This window comes from Colletotrichum lupini, chromosome 8, assembly GCF_023278565.1.
Source record: "Colletotrichum lupini chromosome 8, complete sequence".
Classification (NCBI taxonomy): Eukaryota; Fungi; Ascomycota; class Sordariomycetes; order Glomerellales; family Glomerellaceae; genus Colletotrichum; species Colletotrichum lupini.
The window spans coordinates 258,223-274,144 of NC_064681.1; the positions used below are offsets into that span (position 1 = coordinate 258,223).

Here is a 15,922-nt window from a genome sequence, read left to right on the forward strand (position 1 = left end):
GGTCTACTCTAAATAGTTAGTTAAGATACGAACTATATAACACGTCCTATTACGTTAGTTCGTTAGTATAAGAGCTAAGGGGGGCACCCCGAGACCTCTACTATAGCCGTACTATTTAATAATAAATATAGGTCTAGTATTACTATAGCTAATTCCGCGCGCGCTAACCCGATTCTAATAAATATCGGTTTATTTTAGGTAAATATTAGTAAAGAACTAGGAGCTCTGTAGTAATATAATATAAGTAAACTAGTTTTTATTAAGTTAACGCCGGACGAAGTTAGTTCGGGCGAACTATAGCGTGCCCCTGCGCGAGATAAGATAGTAATAATAAATATAGTTAAGTACCTTCTCCTTTTTATATAAGTAGCGGAGGTTAGTATTATTATAATTATATAAGTAGTAATATATAGCGTAGTCCTTATAGCTAGACTTAGTTAAAAAGAGCTAATAAAGCTAGCGTTGCGTAAGTAACTTTAACTTAGGGCTCGCTATACTATTAATAAGTAAGGCAAGGGCCCTATAAGAGTCTAATTAATAATCCTCTTACTAGCCCCGAAGTGTAGTTAGCTATCTCTCCCGGGTACGACGCTTAATATAAGTAGTAGTTAGGGGGCGTATAAATAAGTTAGGGGGACTTATAATAATACCCTTTTTAGCTAACCGGTCCGCTATCTCGTTCCCTATAATACCCTTATAGCTAGGTATTTAGTAAGAGGTAACGGGGACCCTAGCGTTCTTAATAAGCTCCTTAAACTTAAAAATAGTATATTAAAAAAATAAGGGGGGGGTACTATTTAGGTACTTAATAATAGCCTAGTTATTTAAGTAGACCGTAATAGTTATAATAGACTTATTTTTAAGCCTTAGCGCCGCGCGGAGACCTATAATAGCCCCTTCTATCTTAGTATTAAAGACCTCGGCCCGGGGGAGGTAGTAGTACCCGAGATAAATTAATTACGGTCCTTAGTAAATAGTATACCTAAAGCCCGTAGCCTCTAAAGTTATTTATAACCTATTTATATAGGCTATAATATATATAATAAGGAGAGATTCGTACTATTCGTAATAGCTTTATATCTCTTCTATTCTAGTTACCTCTTAGGTACTACTAAAGTTATTTATAATTAAGAAGTTGCGGGGTAGTAAGGCTAGTTACGGGGGACGTTCGACTTAACTAGTTACCTAAATAAGCGTAGTTAAGTAAAAAGGGTTCTTATAGTTATATAGTAGCTTATAATTATAGATCCTCTAAGCTAGGGGATAAGAGTAGTTTAGCGTAAAAAGCCTAATAATATAGCGGTTTTTAAAGGAGTTTAAGAAAAGCTCTATTAATAGAGTGCTCGCTTCGCATAGTAGCGCCGTAACTAGTATAGTCCGCTATACTAAAAGGGAGCCCCTTAAAATAATATTAATAAGGGTCTAGAGGGTCCTAATAACCGACTTTAGCCCGTATTAAACTTCTAGTTAGGTACATATCTCGGAGTTAACCTTAACTTTAAAAGTAAGTCGGGTCGGGCCGGGGTACTATAGCTTAGCGCCGTATAGGGCCTTAAGGATAACGATAGTATAAATCGCCTTATATATAATAGCGGGGGGCGTACTATTAAAGACTTTATTAAAACCTTTAATATAGCTAGCTATAGACCTAGCTTTACTTCGGTAGTTAGCGATATAGCTATAGAAAAGCAGCTTCTTATTAAAGGTAATACCTAGCTACTTTATAATACCTTTCTCGTAAGGTCTGATCTCCTTATTACCGTAGCGGATAGGGGGGGGGGGGGGGCGATTTCCCCGGCCTTTAGTAAGATCTACTTCGTAAAATAAAAGACTTCGGTCTTCTTAAGATCAAACCGAACCGTATTATCCCTACCCTAAGTAATAATATCGTCTAAAATTTACTATACCCGGGAGGTAGCCTTAATAAGGTCCCTCTTAACGCTTAGTATTATATAATTATTAATATAGCCGAATCTAGAGGACTCCGGGCTAATTCGATAGATTTACTTAGTATATAATAAGAAGAGGATAAGTAAGATCGGTAACCCTTATAATAAACTATAGAAAAGGGGGGACATAGGAGTTTAGTATTTTTTATAATAAACCGAGGCTTAGTGCGACTAGTTAAAGTACTATACTTAAGTAATAATATTCTTAGGCTAACCCTATACTTAGAGCCGGTTATATAACCGGTTATATAGTACTAAGTTAAAGGCTCTTTTAATATCTATCGTAATAATAATAATAACTAGCTTCTTATTAAAAGTAGCCTATATATTATAGGCTATTACCCTAGCTATATCTATAACCGATCGCTTAGGTAGTACCCCGGCTATTTATAAGTTAAGTATGCCTTAAGTAATAGTAATATAGGATATCCTCCTAGCTATAAAGCGCTCTAGCCCCTTTTCTAAAGTTATTAAAAATAAGATCGGGCGCTAGCCTTTATAAGTACGTATATCTTAGTTAGGCTTCGGTATTATTACTACCTTAGCGTCTCGCTAGGCCTTAGGTTAGTACCTAAGCGCGAGATAGGCCTAGTAAAAGTAACGGACGTAGTTATTAATATATAGCTAGTAAGCCCGTAATATTAAAACCGTAATATTATCTATGCTAAGAGTAGTATTTCCCGCGCTAAGTACTATATTATTTATTTCGCGCTAGTAAATAGTAAGATCTTAAAGTAATAACTAACGAGGGCGTATTATAAGGTCGAAATATACGTCGTCCTTTATAGTCGCACGCTCTAAGAGCTTTTTTTAAAGGAGCATTGCCTTTTGAATAAGTTCGGTAACTATATTCTCACCGTCCTATAGAGGAGGGGATTAGACCTAAGGCCTAGGCCGGTTCTAACCTATAATTCGGTATATATCTAAATCCTTTTTAATAAAAGAGACTATTCTAGCCTATATAGCGGCCTTAGCCCTTTATATAGTACTATCGCGCTACTAATTAGCTATAGTTATAATAAGAAATTAGGGGTCGGCCGCGTATATTATTTTAAAGTATCTATTAGCCTTAGTATATAATTCGTCCTACTACTTTACCCCCCTACTCCCTATATAGCACGGGGTAAAAAAAGAAATATAAGTATACTAAAATACGTCGTTAAGGCTCTCCGCGGCCTAATCGAGGTCTTATATAGTGTTATATATAGTATATATTACCTAAGTTAGCTCTCTAACCCTTTCTGCGAACTATAGTATATTCTCTAGTTTAATCCTCTGCTTTTTCTTTCCTAACTAATACGTATTACCTAAGTTAGCGAGAAGGGGGATAGTTATAATAAGGGTATTATAGTCCGATTTAGTATATATTTAGCTAGTAATCTAGGTCCGGGCTAGGGGGACGTTAGAGATAGCTAGGTTAAGTACGTTGCCCGCTTTATAAGTAGGGACCCCTACGGGGTTTAATATAATAAAATAGTAACTATCTATTTAGTTAGTAAGGTAGTTCCCGGGGGTATATAAGGGGGTCCCCGGCTACTAGTTAGTATAACGGGAGTTCAGATCCCCCGTAATAAGTAGCTTTTACGGGGGGGTTTAATAATCGAGTATTATTAATTGTCGGATTAGAAGTCCAATTCGACCGCGGTATATAGCCGACTGCGCAGGGGCCAATTGGGGGCCCTATTTACGATTATCATAGCTAGCCTAACCTACGGTTAGAACCTCCTTTTTATACCTACGCAAATATTTATATAATTTAATTAATCTCTTCGTTAACTATAGTTCGAACTAATTACCTTATAATAGGGATACTAATACTAATTAGTAGTTAAATTTTACTATTATAGATTAGTAAGGCATCTCGTTATATAAAAAAGACGACCTCTTAATACTATATAAAATAAGAGATTCGTACTAATTAACCTTACGGAAATAGACGAAAAAGGAGGTAATTCTTAAATACCGTATAGAATTAAGTAATCGTAGCCCTTTATTACTTACGAGAGGTCGACGTTTAATACGTTAAACTACGTTAATTAATAAAACTACTTAAGCGACTAGCCTTTTACCGTCGCCCCGAGTAGCTTTTCTACTAAACGACTTTTCTATAGCCGGCCTATAATTAGAAATTAACTAGTTAAATTAGTAGAAATACGGTATAAAAAAGCACCGCGCGATTAAAAAAAGGGATCTCTAAATATAAATATTCTTACTTAGCGGCGAAAGTAACTTTATAGGAGTTATTAAGCTAAGAGATCTATAGTATATAGGAAAGTCTATTACTACGAGGATCTTATAAGTACGACCTTAAGCCCGCGATTTAAATAATCTCTTTATAGCTCCCTTAATTACCCCCCGGGTATTACTTAAGAATATAGTATAGGGGACGGTTTAACGAAAGAGGAGGGGATTTAGAGGTCCTAATAATATCGAGCTAAGAGTATTACGGATTTCGGAGATTAACTTAAGAAGAAGGTAGCTATCCTAAAGTAGTCCTATGACCTCCCGCTAGAGTTATTATTAACCTAAAAAAAAGCTAAAAAAACGAGGATCTAAGGGGAAAAGAAAAGAATCCTCTAAAGGGCCGCTTAAGGGCTTCTTTTTATACTAGCTCCCGGCGCGAGATTACTAATTTTAAAAAATTAACTAAGTAATAGAAGGGATTGCTAATAAGCGATAATTACCTAACCGTAATTAAGTTATAAAAAAGACTGCTTAAAAGATATAAAATAGGGTACCGAGAGGCTATAAAAGATAAGATCTCTAAAGTATCTAACCTTACCGCGTACGAGTAATAAGTAGGCATTTTCGGTAAGTTTTTAAAATATACGATTTTATAAAAAAGAGGGCTTAACTCTATTAACCGTACTTAACGGCCCATACGGTTCCTAATAGCCTATATAGCTCCTCTACGAGCCGCCCGGCGTCTACTTTCGACTATTCTTATAGAATACCGCCCTAGAAAAGGTAGGTCGAGGAAGGAAGCTATTTAGAGATTATAAAGAGCACGAGGCTTAAGAGGTTAGAAATATACGGGATAGCAGAAATCGGTAATTAATAAAGATCCCGAGACTAATTACTATATCTTTTTATAATAATATAAACGTCTATTACTATTATTATAAAAAAGAACTATTAAAACCTACTTTTTATATTAAACAAAAAAGAGGATCTTAGTAAGTATAATAGCTAGCGATTTAGAAAGGTAGTAGTAATCGCTAAAAATAGTAAAAACGAGAGTAGTAATAAGATAGCGAGAGGAAGCGGGAATCTTTTAGACCTTAATAAATTCGTTAGGTAGTAAAAGCACGGATTTGCTATAACTAGCGCGCGGATTAGATATATCCCCGTTAAGATTAAATACGCTAGTAATTACTAATACGGGTATAAGCTAGAGCACGGCCCTTAGCGAGTTAGGGTAAAAAAGAAGAGGATAAAACCCGATCCTAAATAGAATCCTAATCCCTTATAAGTAGGTAAATATTAACCCGGATTATTAGGGGACGTAGATATATAGAATTATAGATTAGCCTAACGGCGAGTAAATTAACATAGTATTAATCTATTTAATTAAAATCTATAAGAAAAAGGGGCTATAGGGGCAACTTCTATTTTATAAGATTATAAACGACCTTAGTTACTAGCTAAACGAATAGTTCGCGAGCATAAGCCTAGGAATTGCAAAAGTTATTAATAAATTCCTCTATGGGCGAGGGGTATTACTAGCGTAATTATAATCGCAAGAGCTATACGAAATACTAATAGCGATAATTATAGAGGAGGAATTCGTACTATAAAACTAAGTATAGGTCGATAGAGCGTATAATCGCTTTAACGAATTTAAAAAAAGGGTAAACGACCTAGATTTCCTCTCTATAATTACTAATAGAAATCTGTCGTTATAAAAGGATATACTAGGGTAAAATATAGTACTAGAAGTACGATAATCGATAATTTTACCTATTTTAATCTATAACTCGTTACCGCTACTAACGTAGAATTCGGCGCTAATTAGCTAATAAAAAAGGAAGTAAACGACCCGAAGTTATTAATAATACGTAGCGACGCAGGGATCGTATATAGAGACCGAAAATTTAGTAATAAATACGAGGTAATTTATAGACCTTAAAAAGATCTTTTTAAAAGAGAAATTGTACTCTAGGGGGAAGTATAAGGTCTTATAAAAAACCCTAACAATATTTTATAATTACTACGAAAAAGTCAGAATTAGGGAATACTAGTACTATTTAGTAATTAATATCGTACTCGTAAGCAAAGCCTCTAATTATTATTATAAAGCGGTACGTAATCTCGATCGAAACGACTTTTTTAGTATAATTAACGTAATCCGAAGCCGCTTCGAGACGTATAATAGGAACTTAGAGCTCCTATCTAAGCTACGAGCGATTCTTTTTATATCTATAGCTAGGATAATAGAGGGTAAATTACGAGTAGAGATCTTCGAAAAGCTTATTAATCGAATTAATAAGCTAGCAAAAACCTAGCTAAATAAAGGGATAAATAAGTAAAAAGTTGGATATCTCTATACCGTAGTTTAGCGTATATTAGAGGTAGAAATTACCTTATACTAGGTACCCGAAAACTACGAGACGCTCTACTCGAGGCTAAGATCTAGCTTTAATGTTAAAATAAGAATACTACGCTAAACCTACTTCTAAGTATACGACGGCCCTTATTAATAATATTAAGTCGATCGAACGTATAATAGGAAAGGAAAAGAGGCTAAATACGGTAATCGCTAATAAGGAGGCCTAGATTCGTTAAATAGGTAGAGATTTAACTTACGAGTAGGGTAATAAAAGAAGTAATACTATATTTATAAAAAGGATAGATATTAATTAAGTAACTACTTTGAGGAAGAGCGTACTAAATTATATAAATAGTATAGAAAGTTAAGGGTAGTAGATAGTAAAACTAGCCCTCGTCGGTTTAACTAATTTCTTATTATATCTAAAAATAGATCCGGGGGTACGGAACTTAGTAACGGTAACTAAAGTAGCGGCCTAAAGTATATACCCCCTATAAGAGATTCGGAAAATAAGGAAGATCTTACCCCCTATACTAACGAATTAGATTATAACGAAATTAATAATATTAACTACTCTTTTTTTGCCCCGTTAGCCTCCGGAGGATATACGAGGCTAAATAAATAGAGGGTAGTAAAAGCTCTTAATAAGTAGGCTTTTATTTATAAATAATAAGAGAAGGTCCCTTAGATAACGGATATAGAGGCGGCCGAAAGGGCGAATCTAACAGGGCCGAAGCCTATTTTTTTAATAATTAAAAAGAAGACGCTCTCTCCCTCAATATCTAAAAAAAAGGAATATAGTACTAAGTATATCTAGGGGTAGCTAGAGGGGTCCTTTTTATATTACTTAGATCCCTTAAATACTAAGCTCGTATAAGTATTTTATATAAGCTAAAGGTACGGCTTAGATAATTTCTATAGGATTATCCTTAATATTAGGGTATCGCAATAGTTAACTAAAAGAAAAGGGCAATTCTAAGTGCTATAGAAGATCGTACTAATAACGCTTAATACGTCGATAGTAAGTATTACGAGGATTAGTTTCGGCCTAAGTAAGGAAATCGTCGCCCTAGGTATAATAGAAATAGAGACGTACTTCGGAACGATAACTTTTTATATTTTACCCGTTAATACCCCATTTCTTCTATATCTAAAAAATATAGATCGACTAGATATTATATTCGATAATACGAGGAATAGAATTCTTAGTAATAAGTACTTCGAAATAGTCGAACGACGATAGGGGCATACATTTATAAAGCTTATTAACGATACGAAGTCGATTAATTACTTAACAGAAAGTGAGCTTAGAAAACTATACTAGAGATTCGGGTACCCGTTAGTTACGAGGCTATATAACCTCTTAAAATAATCGGGTAATAATAATATCGAAATAGGGGCGCTAGAATAGTTAATAAAAGTGTGCTATTAATACTAAATAAATGCGCAGAGCCTATGCAAATTTAAGTTTAAATTGCGTAATAAGCTTAACTTTAACTAAGAAATCGTCGTTGATATTTTCTACTTAAATAGTCGGCTAGTACTATATATAATCGACGTAGCTATATCCTTCTAAGCAGGGCAATTCCTCTGGGATTTATAAATAAAAATAGTATAAGTAGCCCTGCGAAAAAGCTAGATCGATATATACTAAGGACCGCTAGATAGTATTAAAACCGACGCTAGTACTAGTTTTAAGTTAATAGAATTTAAAAATAATATAACGGCCTACGGTATATAGCTAAAAGTCGTACTTATTAAAGCGCACTATAGTATTAAAAAGGTAGAGAGGGCATACTAGTAATTAAAAAGGGCGTTTAGAATTATTAAAGAGGAAAATCCGGATTCTATTAATAACGAATACCTCTAGATAGTACTTAAATGCTATAACGATACTATAAGGCCTAACGGACTTATACTAACGTTATTAGTATTTAGAATATATTTAAGAACGACCTTAGCCTCGCTACCGTTACTAAGTATAAGCTAACGAGCCTAAGTAGTTAAAAAAATAATATAGGTACTGCGCAAAATAAGCATAAGAAAGTAAGTTAACGAGGTAATTACTATACGCAATAGGCCCGATATAGGGGATAATTTAAATATACTACTAAATTCGGAAGTACGAGTATAGCGCGAAATTACTTAATAGTGGGCTAGGCTATATAAGTTAATTTCCGTTAACGAGCGCTCTTATATAGTCGCAAGAGATTACGACTAGCCACTCGAAGTATTAATTACGGTAGTTAGACCGTACTATATAAATCCTAACGAGGTAATTTCTAACTTATAAAAAGAAAAAGAGCTAAGGGAAACTATATAACCCGTAGTAGAGGCATAGGAAATTATCCTTAACGAAATCGTCGTAGTAGTACTAATAAACGACGAGGAAAAGGAAATTATTAAAAGGGTACTAATACTACTAGCGAGACGTTACAGAAGACTACGACGGCAAGCCCTAACGTAGCAATTTATTACTAATAACGAGGTAATTAATACCTTTTATATAGTAAAAAAGAAAGCCGATTTCGAGCTAGCGGTTAAACTACGTAAAAAAGGCGTAATTATAACTATTAAAAAACCGTATAAAGGATTAGATCTTATTAAAATAGATACTCTTTGCAATCGAGGGGTCTATCGATTTATCTTATACGACCTAGAAAAATATATAAACCTCCGTATATTTAAATTACGAATAGTTCGTAAGATTAAAGAGAAAGGAACACCCTAGCCGTACGAAAAGTCTAGATACGTAATTTAGGGGTACGGCGACGTTAAAAAGGCGACGCTACTTATATAATCGCCTACTATATAGTACTATAACTAACGATTAATAATAGTACTAATAGTATCGCTACGGAAAAAGGGATACGAGATTTAGAGCCGTAATATTACCTAGGCCTATACCTAATCGGCTACAGGGCGGGCTCATAAGGAAAATCCTAGCCTATTTACTAAAGGAAATGGCTAGTAAGTACTAAGAAAGTACGATTATTAAAGTACTTAAGCTACTATATAGGCTCGTAAAATCGGGTACTTATTAGTAGGCTACTTACTACGATTTTTATATTAATTAACTATTAATAGTTACCTCTACGTACGACCCGTACTTACTAATTACGGAGTACGAAGGCGACTAATTTAGGATCGTTAGAATATAGACTAACGATATATTAGGCCTATCCGATATTAATTTTATAAAAAAGGAGGATAAGGAGCTCTAAAAAGCGGGCTTTATAATAAAGCTAAAAGAGGTCCTTATAATAAATACCCCCTTAATATTTAATAGCGGGATTTTTATAATTAAAGGGGAAACCGTTATTTTTTAATAAAAGGGGTAGGGCGAGAAGATTAACCTCGTCGATCTAAACGTAACTAACGTTAAGAAGCGGTATAAGGCTAAGCTCGTATAAGGGGTATATATTACGAGTATTTATTAGCCCAAGGTAATTTTTAATTACGCTAGGGTAGCGTAGGCTATAGATCTAACTAAACGAGACGTCGAAGTACTTAATAAGTAGCTTAAGTAGTAATAAACGAATCTCGATCGAGGTCTCGTTTACTACCTAATTAACCTTATGACTAGTAAGCTCTACGTCTTCGTTAATAGGTTATTTACGAATAATAACGACCTTATTTTATAATTAGGGTATATTATTATCCTAGCTAACGAGAGTATAGGTAAGAGCGAATTTATTATATATAGTAATATAATCTACTACTTATTAACTAAAAATAAGCGGGTAATAAGAAGTATATTAGCGTTAGAGGTATACGGTATAGTTAACGGTATTAACCTCTTTTATGCAATTTTAATAACGCTAAAGAAGATTACTAATCGAATTAGCCTTTTACCTATTCTAACGGTTATTTATACCGATTCTTACTCGCTATATAAATACCTCGTTAAATTAGGAACGACGAAGGAAAAGAGGCTTATGATCGATATTATAGCCCTTAAGTAATCGTACGAAAGGCGCGAGATACTCGAGATCCGTTAGATTAATAATAAAAATAACCTCGCAGACGCTTTTATAAAAGTAGTACTAAATAAGAGATTAGAGTAATTCGTAAGTAGCGGAAAAGTCACTATATAAATAAAGGGATAGGTTATATAAAAAAAATAGAGAAAAGAGGGAAAAGGAGACGACTTAGTAAACGGGCCCGAGGTCGAATTATACCTCTAACCGTAGTAATTAAATCGATAAAAAAAAGAGAAAGTTAGTATTAGATTAAAAATCTAATTCGACCGCGGTATATAGCCGACTATATAGGGGCTAATTAGGGGCCCTATTTACGATTATTATAGCTAGCCTAACCTATAGTTAGAACCTCCTTTTTATACTTACGCAAATATTTATATAGTTTAATTAATCTCTTCGTTAACTACGGTTCGAACCAACTACCCTATAATAGGGATACTAATATTAATATATACTTCTTATTAAGGGCGCGGTAGATATTAAGGATATAATACCCTAGGATACGTACTCTAAGTAAGTCCTAATAAGGGAGCTCTATAATATCGAACGCCGCTAAGTACGAGAGGGTCCGGCGGACGTATATAAAAACCTAGGGTCTATTAATAATCGTAACCTAGCTCTAAACTAGCGAGTATAGGGCGAAGTTAGGGTAAGATTTAGTAATATTCTACGGTTTACTTATACTATACTATAGCTCTTATAGTAATAAGATATCTACTTATTTAAATTCGGTAATAATAAGAACGTAGTCGTACTTACGGCCGCTCTTTTATATATTAGCTTATAGTATTTTAATTCTAATACGTATTAAATACGCTAATTACGGGTAGTTATAGAGCGCTTATATAAGGCGCTCTTATATTTATTTTTACTCTTCCTCTTCGGGGCAGGCTCCTTATATTCTAAGCTATTTTCGGGGGGGAGTTTAGAGCCCTATTTTTTAAAAGGGGGGTAGTCGCCGCTTTTTAAAATAAAATCTATAGCACTATCTAATTTTATAATAAATAAGTAAGTTTATTCTCGTTTATTTAAGTAGTCTTTAGTATTATACGTAGCTATATTAATAACTATAGACCCCCGAATAATATTTTTAGTAAGTCTCTCTATTTTAATACTTATAATCTTATCCTAGAGCTAGGCGCTTAGGGACTTTATAAAGTCTAACCTAGGGGCAGGGCTTAGGGGGAGGTCGAGCTTCGTAGCTTATATATAGAGTTCTCTACCTACTTTACGTAAGAGTTTTTTTTATTAAAAGGTCTAGTAAATAATAGTACCGTTTTTCCTCTAGGGGCGTATAAAGTAGCTCGTATAGTTACTTATATATAGCCCTTAGTAGTTTACGTACTAAGGGACGATTATAATATAGTTACTATTATATCCTAGCTTTTTATAATAGTAGTAGTATTAAGTCCTAGTATAGTCCTTAGAGCTATACTAATTTAGGCAGACCTAGTACTACTTAAGAAGGGGTCGGTAAGTAAGTAGCTAGGCTATTACTAATCTAAAAATACTAAAGGGCCTTTTTACTAGTCTTAAGAAAGATATAATATAAGTTATACGGGGGCCGTTCGTTAGGCTAGAGGTCCGGTAGTAGAGGGGGGTTATCCCTGTTACTACTCTAACCTCGTCCCGGACGTACGTATTAAAGTTAAGGGGTTACTTATTAAGGCCGGGGATCTAAGTCTTAACGCCTTTAATAATATAAGTAAACTAAATTTCGGATCCCTTAATAATAGTTATATTAAAAAGTTTAAGTAGCTAAGTATAGTAACTAAGTATAGCCTATCGTACTCCTAAGGTCTTTAGGGTAAGTACGTAACTAGTTAGAACCCTAGTTACTAAGCTAATATCTTCGCCCTTAAGTAAGTAGTTTTTAATAACTTTTTTATAAATAAACCGTACTTTTACTTAGTAGCGGGGATTCTTAGGGTCGAGGTAAATAAAGATATAGGTATCGGGGGAGGGAAGTGCGTTTTTAGCTCCCTTTCGTAAGTCGCTCGTTATATTTAAAGCTCGAGCTATAAGCCCCTAGGGCTAGTAATTAGTAAGACGCTAGGTATAATAGCTAGAGCTCTAAGAGAGTGCTTTAGTAAAAAAGAGGCCCGTTATAATTCTATAGTCCGGCTTATACTAAGAAGTTCTAGCGGGCGGTAGCTAAGGTTTTTTAAAAAGAGCCTCGAGCTTAGTAATATAATAGCTTATAATAATAGCGTATTTAGAGTTTTCTAATAGCTAAAAAGACTTTTAAATAGTTATAAGGGTAATATCTCTTATAAAGTAAAGGCTAGATAAACGGGTCTTAATCTTATTAATAATCGTAGTCTTACTAAAACGCGCTCCGTAGTTAGGGGGGGGTTAAGTTATTATTATTAATCTAAGCTAAGTCGTAGTAATAAATACGTTTAGCTTAGGTCTCGTAATTAAAACCTTTATAATCTTAGGGGTTATAAGTATTATTTTAGTAGAGTCCGGAATACGGCGTTTTTTAATTAGGGACCGAAGTAGTATAGACTAAACGATCGTAATAAAGCCCGAGAGGGTACTAAAAGTATTTAAAGAGGGTAGTAACTATAGTAACGTATAATAGCCGTTACCTAAGCTAGTTATAGTTAGTATAAGAGAAAAAGGGGGGGTAGAATAGGCCTTATTAAAGAGGTTAGTATAGTAGAGTGGCCCGTACTAATAGTGCGTACTAAGAAAAAGTATATAGGAGGAAGGTGACACGAGACGTTTAGATGCGTCGGCAGGATAAGGTTCTTGCCTTTTTAGCTCCACTTGCCGCTAGTATACATAGTAGAGCACCGTAATTCAGAGCATGACCCGCCCAATATGACGGGCTTGAGAAGATGCTTTTGCGAGCGACTCTCTCAAACCCCGTATGTCAGTATATCAAATGTGACTACTTGAGATATAGTGCTTTATTTCTGGAGTAATACAGGCTACAATCATGTCAATTTGATGGGTATGATAACTGAACATGCCTTTGGGTAACCGCGCGTTGTGTCCACACATAGTGTGTTCACGCACATTGTGTTTACGTACAGAAAAGGGAGCAATTCTCAAACTTGCGAAGCTTGGCATCGAAGTCTCTGCCCAGTTCGCCATAGCACGTGTAGATTCCACCACAATGGAGACGTGTTTGAGTTATCTGATCTTTTCTAGCTCGATTGAAGGCCAAAGCTCGGATTCACAAATTCGTATCAATTGATTCCGGCAGAAACATCCCGATGGCGGTAAAAAGGCGAAAATGCCTCCAGCTAGCTCCTATTGATGGCCCGTGATGTGGATATTCTTACGAGTCTAGAACCTCCTTCGAGATCCATCCTGGAGTCGGACATGAGGTCGGAGATTCACCGACTCTACGAAGTAACACTACTTGACTCTAATCAGTGTCCTCGTTGCCAGAGAGCTGCTTTCCTTGTCGATTGATAAGACATGGAGCGCTATGAGCACGTGGACAATGCTCTCCAGGTCATCCACTCAGGAATGTGATGAGAGGTCATTCCCTGGACAAATAAAAGCACCTACGCAAAACTGAGCCAATGACCTCAAAGACGTCCAACACGATGCGTTGCTGATTTGGACCGAAATGGTCGAAGAGGAGGCCAATGACAGGGCGACTGACTCGGAACAGCCCCGTCCCCTTCTAAGCTTCTCCGTAGAGGCGACGCCCTATGGCCCGAGAGCTAAGCGGCCCACAAGGATCATCCGGAATGTTCGCACTAATACATGGCTTATTATGCGTGGGGTTTTCCAGTTGTGCCGCAGACTCCCAATTTTCCAAGCCGAAGCTGGTTGGCCGAGGACGTTATGGTGAGATCTAAATTCAGCTGGCGCATTGAGTGGCAGAGTCCCAAGTAGACGGATCGCCCCCATTTTAGAGCAATCTCATTACTCTCGCGTTATTCTTCAATTTGAAACAGCGGCGCCTATAGGAGGACCTACATGCAATTTTAGGTTGGTCACTATGGTGAATGTGATGTGACGCCGGCTTCTCCGATCACATCGCAATCCTTGTCTTTGGCGGGTTTGCCTCGTAAATGCAAGAACTACACCTTCGCCGTGCGCTTGGCACCTTAAGCTTATCTCTATGTCATAGAAGCTCATCGTGGCATCATTCCTAATATCGATCCATGGCCTCCAAGAAACCTTTGCTATTCGTACAACTGCAGATCCGTACGCAGGCTGACTCATGCGACGACGAAAACCACAGTAAAGAGCGGGACACGTGCCTCTGCAAACCTTTTTGTTTATATTACCCTGCCGTTGATCTGTCCCCCTTCCACAAGGTCCTACGAGGCCAATCCTACAGTAGCAACGCGCCAGGTACCCGCCGTCACAACGGTCAGCCTAGGTCAGCCCTGGCGAACCTCACCTGGGGCTGAAATAGCGAGCTGCACCCCGAGGAGCTAATTACTTGAGACGATCCATAGATTCCATCTGAACAAAAGTCTAATCGTCGGATGCTGGGGTGAGCCATCTGGACGGTAGACAACATTCCCCATAAGGGACCCCTGCTTAGCGCAAACTATCCGGCGATTCCGTCGCTAAAACAACGCACCAACCGAGTCACGGTTCACTGTTCTTCTCGACGCGCTGTTGAACCAAAGTCCAATCTCACCTTCCATCCAGCGGCGAGAAGCCCGCGGCGATTACGTTCGCTTCTGCGCCGGAGCCGAACTGAAGGCGACATGCAGACACGCCGACACGCCCAACCAACCCAAAGAGTTCCCGATATGGGCTGCTGGCGATGGCCTCTTGGCACGACACTTGCCAACCAACCACAACCCACTTACTCCATTACACTGCGACGTCGTATTACTGCACAAAAGAGGAGATTGCGGAGGGCCCTGGCAACGGGTCCCGTTTTGGTCCCAAGAGGTAGCATCCGTCCAAGGCGGCTCAAAGAGCCGAGAATTCGAAAAGTCAACGACAGCCGCGTGGGCGTGATGTTCTCAGAATTGGACATTGAGGCGATGAGCTCAAAATGCAAGAGTCTTTTGGTGTCAAATTAAGAATTATGAAAGGGGGCGGCCGTAAGTCAGAAGAGGTTAGGAGGTCCCCTCCCGACGTCATTTTGGCTTTTTACTTCCCGTGGCTGGTCAAAGTATAATCGAAGAGTCGAACGAGTCAAACAACATTGAGGCCTGTGCGTGCGGGCAAACGTCCTCATCCCACTCTACAAGCACCGTGCGGGCTGAACCATCTGCGGCCCGGTCAAGAAACACATGGAGACATTGGATCAGAAGTTTTGAAGTTCAAGAAATAGTGAATTATGGTTATCGGAATATGTACTAATGTCGATAGGTATCTACTTTCGAAGCGAGTCCCAGCCCAACTTCATGGTAATCAAGTATATGCAGCCATGAAAAAAAAGTGGTATCTCAATGTTCGTCCGTCGTCGTCCCAGCCAGAAAATCGAAAACAGGAATGCCAAAAGT

The 15,922-nt window shown here is 37.0% G+C and overlaps 1 protein-coding gene across 1 annotated transcript; it reads left to right on the top strand.

The window, feature by feature from the left end:
- Nucleotides 1-7,501: 7,501 nt before the first annotated feature.
- CLUP02_14560 (uncharacterized protein) lies at nucleotides 7,502-7,741 on the top strand (the record flags this gene model as incomplete). The annotated part of the gene is made up of 1 exon (XM_049293487.1): nucleotides 7,502-7,741. A coding segment is annotated over one exon (240 nt), but the record flags the coding sequence as incomplete, so codon positions are not given.
- Nucleotides 7,742-15,922: the final 8,181 nt, after the last annotated feature.